Raw genomic sequence first — 7,500 nt, 5'->3', positions numbered from 1 at the left:
GTGTAGGGCGACTCTGGCGGTCCTCTTCAGTGTAAGCAGGGTTCCCAGTGGGTGGTGGCCGGCCTGTCTAGTTTCGGCATCCCCTGCGCCACGGGCCAGTTCCCAGAAGTCTTTACTCGCGTCTCGGAGTACCAGACGTGGATCACGGATAACATCGGGGGTTCGAGCGTGGGGTTTGTGACCTTCAGCTCCGCGGGGACGGACACCGACAGCAGCTTCGAATGCAGCCCCACCACGTCAGCAGGGGGCGCTATGAGGACGCACATCCTCACCACTGCAGCCCTCGCACTGCTAACGCTACACGCCGTCATTATTACAACACTGCACTGACATCAGCACAGCACCACTGCAGCCCTCGCACTGCTAACGCTACACGCCGTCGTTATCACAGCACTGCACTGACATCAGCACAGCACCACTCCACCATCACCACTCCACCACTGCTCACGCTACACGCCGTCATCACAACACTGCACTGACATCAGCACAGCACCACTGCAGCCCTCGCACTGCTAACGCTACATGCCGTCATAATTACTGCAGCACTGCACTGACATCAACTCACACTGCTAACGCTACACGCCGTCATTATTCCTGCACTGCACTGACATCAGCACAGCACCACTGCAGCCCTCGCACTGCTAACGCTACACGCCGTCATCACAACACTGCACTGACATCAGCACTGCTAACGCTACATGCCGTCATAATTACAACACTGCACTGACATTCATAATACAACACTGCACTGACATCAGCACAGCACCACTGCAGCCCTCACACTGCTCACGCTACATGCTGCCATTACTACTCTAGCACTGCACTGACATTAACACATTAGCACCACTGCAGCCCTCACACTGCTAACGCTACACGCCGTCATTACAGCACTGCACTGACATCAGCACAGCACCACTCCACCATCGGACTGTTCATATATACCATCCTCATCACAACACTGCACTGACATCAACACATTAGCACCACTACACCATCGCGCTGCTCACGCTACATGCCGTCATTATAACTGTAGCACTGCACTGACATCAACACATCGTCACCTCTGCAGCACTCGCACTGCTAACGCTACACGCCGTCATTACAGCACTGCACTGACATCAGCACATTAGCACTCCACCATCACACTGCTAACGCTACATGCCATCATCACAACACCACACTGACATTTATAATACCTAGGCTACTATTACATACCATCATCAAAGCACTGCATTGACATTAGCACATTAGCACTCCACCATCGCACTGTTCATGCTTCATACCATCATCACAACACTGCACTGCAGCCCTAGGCTACTATATACCATCATCATCACAACACTGCACTGACGTTCATAGCACATAGGCTACTACATACCATCATCATCACAACACTCCACTAATACTGTATAAACCACACACTGACACTCTAATGTATCTGTACTGTAATCTGTACTGTATCTGCTGTAGGTCAGACTCTCATCTAGCTGCACTCTAACTGTAATCCTTACAGCGCTGCACGACCTCCTCTACTGTGTAAACCATACTGTACATCGCCACCATATTGTCTCTCCACAACATCCCTTTTTCCTTATTTTTGGGGCTGTTTTTATGTTTTTATGTGATAGTGACAGTGACGACATGATAGAAAATGTTTGGGAGAGAAAGACTGGGGAGGATCAAGAAACGACTGCGGGCCGGAATGGAACCCGGGTCTTAGACCGTGGCCCGGAATGGAACCCGGGTGGCTGGTGTAACAGTACAGAGGTGTTTCAGCCAAGGTCCTCCTCATGGTACCAATTTCAGGCTATAGGCCTCGACCCTTTCACCTGCCAACCAGCCAAACTCAGCTGGGCTAGAAATCATTTCAGAGTCACTACACATACGTACTGTAGGTATATTATCATTGGGAATGGTATATAGCTGTACAATTGTTTGTATTTAAGCTCAAGAAAAGGTTCCCCACCCCTGCGGCCCTCGAGAGGATCGAGAGGATCCCCTCTTCCACTGCCACTGTCCCTCCTCTCCTCTCTCCCTTCTCCTCACCTCTCCTCCCCTCTCCTCTCCTCTCCACTCCTCTCCTCTCCTCTCCTCTCCTCTCCTCTTGACTTCTCCCCTCTCCTCTCCTCTCTCCCTTCTCCTCACCTCTCCTCTCCTCTCCTCTACACTCCACTCCTCTCCTCTCCTCACCTCTCCTCCCCTCTCCTCTCCTCTCTCCCTTCTCCTCACCTCTCCTCTCCTCTCCTCTACACTCCTCACCTCTCCTCTCCTCTCCTCTCCTCTCTCTCCTCTCCTCTCCTCTCCTCTCTCCTCTCCCCTCTCCCCTTCTCTCCTTTCCCCTCTCCCCTCCTCTCCTCTCCTCTTCTCTCCTTTCCCCTCTTCTCTCCTCTCCTCTCCCCTCTCCTCTCCCCTCTCCTCTCCTCTCCTCTCCTCTCCCCTCCTCATCCTTCTCCTCTCCTCATCCTTCTCCTCTCCTCTCCTCCCCTCTCCTCTCCTTTACTCTCCTCTCCTCTCCTCTCCTCTCCTCTCCTCTCCTCTCCTCTCTTTCTCTCCTCTCCTCTGTTTCTATCCTCTCCTCTCCTCTCTTTCTATCCTCTGTTCCTCTCCCTCTCTTCCTCTCCTCCTCTCTTCCTCTCCTCTTCTCTTTCTCTCCTCCTCTCCCCTCCTCCTCTCCTCTCCTCTCCTCTCCTCCTCTCTCCTCTCCTCTCCTCTCCTCTCCTCTCCTCTCCTCTCCTCTTCATCTTCTGCTCTCATCCTCTCCTCTCCTCTCCTCTCCTCCTCTCTTCCTCTCCTCCTCTCTTCCTCTCCTCCTCTCTTTCTATCCTCCTCTCCTCCTCTCTTCCTCTCCTCTCTCTGCCCCCCTCTCCCTCAGTCCGCCATACAGAGCCCTTGGTCCTTTCCTTAGCAGATGTGTGTCTTGTTCCGCCAACAGGAAGTCAGTCAAAGCGCTTTGTGTCCCTTTGGCCTGCAGGTGGCGACCTTTAAACACACACTGTAGTTTCCAAACAGCAGGTGCTGCACTCTGGCGACCCCTAGAGGGTAACCTTTAAACTGCACTAAGCTTTCCAAACAGCAGGTGGCGACCTCTAGAGGGTAACCTTTAAACTGCAGTGCACTTTTCAACAGCAGGTGGCGACCTCTAGAGGTTAACCTTTAAACTGCAGTGCCCTCTCCAACAGCAGGTGGCGACCTCTAGAGGTTAACCTTTAAACTGCAGTGCCCTCTCCAACAGCAGGCGTATATTCATTCTAGTGGCCCTCAGTGTCTTCCCCTCTCCTACTGTGCTCATAGAAGCCATTAGTGTTGTAGAGTTCTCGTAGCTCTCAGTACAAGACATCTGTATTGTTAAGATCAGCCGTCATGGGGGCCTATTGTTTACTCCACATTGGCCGACATGGCGTCTGTATTGTTCAGGAAACACCAACCAGCATGGAGGCCTTTACTTGTTTACATTGGCCAACATGGTGGTCTAACGGCGTTGTTGTTTTAACACTGGCCGATGTGGTGAAACGTTGCCCTACACAGCACCGTCTGTAGGCTATTGTTCCCACCATGGCGTCCGTATTGTTCCCTTAAGATCACCCATCATGGCGTCCGTATTGTTGTGTTAAGATCACCCATCATGGTGTCTTAATTGTTGTTTACACGTCGTCCAGAATGGAGTTCTTGTTGTTGCATTCACACAGCGCAACATGCCATCCTGTTGTTGTTGTTGTTGTTGTTGTTGTTGTTGTTTTCCTGCCAGCCTGACAGGGAGTCTGTCCCTCTCCGCCTTTACCTCACTTCTGACCGTACACCATTAAGCCTCAAAGGGGCGTTGGGAGGCTTATGGTGAGGCCAAGGGGGCGTTGGGCAGCTTATGGTGAGGTCAAGCGGGTGTTGGCAGGCTTATGATGAGGCCAAGGGGGTGTTGGGAGGTTTATGATGAGGTCAGGGGGGCGTTGGGATGCTTATGATGAGGTAAGGGGGTTGTTGGGAGGCTTAATGCATTGCCGAATCGATTATTGTTGACACCACTAGTCCGTACGGAGCCCTTATGATGAAATGTGAGTAAAAAAACAACCAATGTGTCTAATGCTCACCAGAAAGTAGCCAAGAGTTCCAGGTGCGCACGAGAAACTTTCTGGAAATTGTTTTACTCTCAAGTGCCATTCTGTAGGTCAGCGCTAGGTCTCTCAGATAAGACACCTGGGCTGGACGGAAACTTATATTTTGGACACCTCTGTAACCATCCTGTTGATCCCCCACCTCAACAGTCCAATGTCAAGAGACTGTGTGTCCTAAGTCCTGAGCCTTGTAGAAATAAACTGCCTAATCTCACACTGTACTGTACTGTACTGTAATATATTTACACTGTACTGAATGTAATATATATTGAACTGAATGTAATGTAATGTATTTAAATGTGTCTATGCTGGTTAATCATGATTGGGGGAGTTCTATTAAATCACTTACAATAAGCAGGCTGTTGATGTGTGTGTCTTACAAATGTCCTTGTGACCTATACACGCACGCACACACACACACACACACGCACACACACACACACACACGCACACACGCACACGCACACGCACACGCACACGCACACGCACACGCACACGCACACGCACACACACACACACACACACACACACACACACACACACACACTGCTGTGACAGGAGCTGCATTATACAGCTTTGTGTTTCTACCATGTACAGTATGTAGCAGTAGATATATCGAAGACTGTGAGGAAGTGAAGAGAGGCTGTAGAGACACAGTAGTGAAAGTGAAAAGTGAAAGCCCATTGGGAAACTCCAACTCCCGTTGTCATGGGGCACCTAAGTCACGCCCTCTACTTCCTGGTTCATGGGGCAGTAAGTTGCAAAAAAGTGAATAGAAGTGAACGAGGCGAGTCGTGATGGATTTTTGGTGCACAAGTGGAGGTCCAAGGTTTGGATTGGTGTTGAAAAACCACTCATTTCAAGCCCAGTAATTGTTTTTTGACTCCCTCTGCCCCATGAACCAGGAAGTAGAGGATGTGACTTAGGTGCCCCATTTTGACACAGCATTCCACAGCACACAACGACATTGCATTTATGCCTCACCTGTGCAAGGGGGCAGCCCTCAATGGCGGCCCAAGGGAGCAGTGCGTCAGGACGGTACCATGCTCAGGGTACCTCAGTCATAGAGGAGGATGGGGGAGAGCACTGGTTAATTACTCCCCCGCACCAACCTGGCAGGTCGGGAGTCAAACCGGCAACCTTTGGGCTACAAGTCTGACGCCCTAACCGCTTACCCATGACTGCCCTCAAGGAGCAGTGAACCCAATACAAAGTGTACTTCACTGTCACGCAAAAGTCCAAAGATCCACGCACAGCTTCTAGGAAGGGCCGGATTAAGATGGCCTTGGGCCCCTCGGCTAAAGGCAAATTTGGCTACAAATGTACATGGACGGTGTCGTAATTATGCGCTAGGAATTAAGGATAACATTTGTACCCACTGTACACTACAGTATCAGTCTGAGCGAGTTTGCCTAAAAAGAGTCAAACAATCTGTGCTGTAGGCACCAAAAATTCTTAAAGGGACACTGTGCAGGAAATGGTCAAAAAAGGTACTGCAACTATGCTGCTCATTGAAACTGGGCTGCCTATTGCCAAATTTGATCTTTACATGAAAGTTTACTAAGTAATAAACAAATATGTTCTAGTAAGATCCAACTACAGTCATTTTTGCAGCTAAAATTGGCTATTTTTGGAAATTCACTCCCTTTGTCACTCCATGGCTGAAGTGTTCTTGAGCAAGGCACCTAACCCCACACTGCACCAGGGACTGTAACCAATACCCTGTACCAAGGCACCTAACCCCACACTGCACCAGGGACTGTAACCAATACCCTGTACCAAGGCACCTAACCCCACACTGCTCCAGGGACTGTAACCAATACCCTGTACCAAGGCACCTAACCCCACACTGCTCCAGGGACTGTAACCAATACCCTGTAAACAACTGGATGTCGCTTTGGATAAAAGTGTCAACAAGTGTAGTGTAATGTAATGTAATATGTAAGGGTTAACGTTCGGCAAGAAGGTCGCTACCGTGGAATAGCAGCACGACAGAGAGAATCTTTAGACCCCGACGCGGAGCGGAGGGGTCTTGTTCTCTCTGAAGTGCTTATTATATGGATATACTTAAATGATTCACACATACGGGGACATTTCTTTAGACCTATTTAATGTTAAGATTGTTGCTGCACAAAACAAAACAGTGCCGTTGTGGAACACCGCTAGGCAACAGCTAGGTAGGCTAGCCAGGACAGGTGTTGTCTATCACAGCAGCTGATTAGAGTGACAAAAGACCGGACCCCCTGCGGAGTGATATGAAACATTCGCTTTAGCCACTGACTTGTATACAAGCCAGTGGCTTTAGCAGTGAACGTCTTGTTGCCATTGACAGCGGTAGCCAGGACAACGGGTGCTGTCTATCACAGCAGCTAGAGTCTGGTTGAAAAGTCGCTTTAGCAGTGAAAAGTCTTGTTGCCATTGACAGCGGTCTGTTATAGACCAACCCGTCCGTTATCGAAAAATAACAGACGTCCGAACGTTGGGGAGCCCCGTTGAAATGAATGGAGCATTCGACAGATGACGTCACAACCATATAATAAGAGTATATAATTATGGCTGGGTAATGAATTTATCCATTCCATAGATGAATAGGTGGATGGCTCTTCTCCAGGTAAATCCCCCATTTTGAAATGACTGTTCTAGTCATACACAGCCTAGACATCACACACTTCCTCTCTGGCTGCTAAACCTTCTCTGGTCACTCCAGACCAATATTCAGGAAATGCTTACATTTGTGAATGAGCGGCATTAATATTAATAAACCTTACACAAAGTAACCTTTACGACCCAAGATTACCTTGGTTAACCCGTTAACTGCCCCGCCGCACTGCTCCCCTGGGGCGCCATCAGGGGTTGCCCCTTTGCACAGGTGAGGCATGAATGCTATTTCGAGGTGTGCAGTATGCAGTGTGCACTTGTGTGTTGTGGAGAGTTGTGTCACAATGACAATGGGAGTTGGAGTTTCCCAGGTGGGCTTTCACTTTCAATGCCCATTACAGCGTGCCACTGCTGGTCAATAGAGTTTAATTTTGGGTAATTTATAATGACCGATGCCCATTACAGCCTGCCACTGTATAATAGAGTTTAATTATGGCTGGGTAATTCATGATGACGGATGCCCATTACAGCGTGCCACTGCTGGTCAATAGAGTTTAATTATGGCTGGGTAATTCATGATGACCGATGCCCATTACAGCGTGCCACTGTATAATAGAGTTTAATTATGGCTGGGTAATTCATGATGACGGATGCCCATTACAGCCTGCCACTGCTGGTCAATAGAGTTTAATTTTGGCTGGGTAATTCATGATGACCGATGCCCATTACAGCGTGCCACTGTATAATAGAGTTTAATTATGGCTGGGTAATTCATGATGCGAGGATGCCCATTACA

The 7,500-nt window shown here is 49.3% G+C and overlaps 1 protein-coding gene across 1 annotated transcript in view; it reads left to right on the top strand.

The window, feature by feature from the left end:
- Positions 1-7,500, top strand: part of zgc:123217 (uncharacterized protein LOC641414 homolog) — a gene marked incomplete at its 5' end in the record, with an annotated part of 19,785 nt that overhangs the window by 5,100 nt on the left and 7,185 nt on the right. The window contains 2 exons of the mRNA XM_063218793.1: positions 7-323; positions 4,160-4,224. Coding sequence (XP_063074863.1) covers positions 7-323; positions 4,160-4,224 — 382 coding nt within the window. The remainder of the gene's footprint in view (positions 1-6; positions 324-4,159; positions 4,225-7,500) is intronic.

The sequence above is a fragment of the Engraulis encrasicolus genome, chromosome 2 (assembly GCF_034702125.1).
Source record: "Engraulis encrasicolus isolate BLACKSEA-1 chromosome 2, IST_EnEncr_1.0, whole genome shotgun sequence".
NCBI classification, from domain to species: domain Eukaryota; kingdom Metazoa; phylum Chordata; class Actinopteri; order Clupeiformes; family Engraulidae; genus Engraulis; species Engraulis encrasicolus.
The sequence above is the reverse complement of the archived record's forward strand: the minus strand, read 5'-3'. Positions and strand labels throughout refer to the sequence as shown.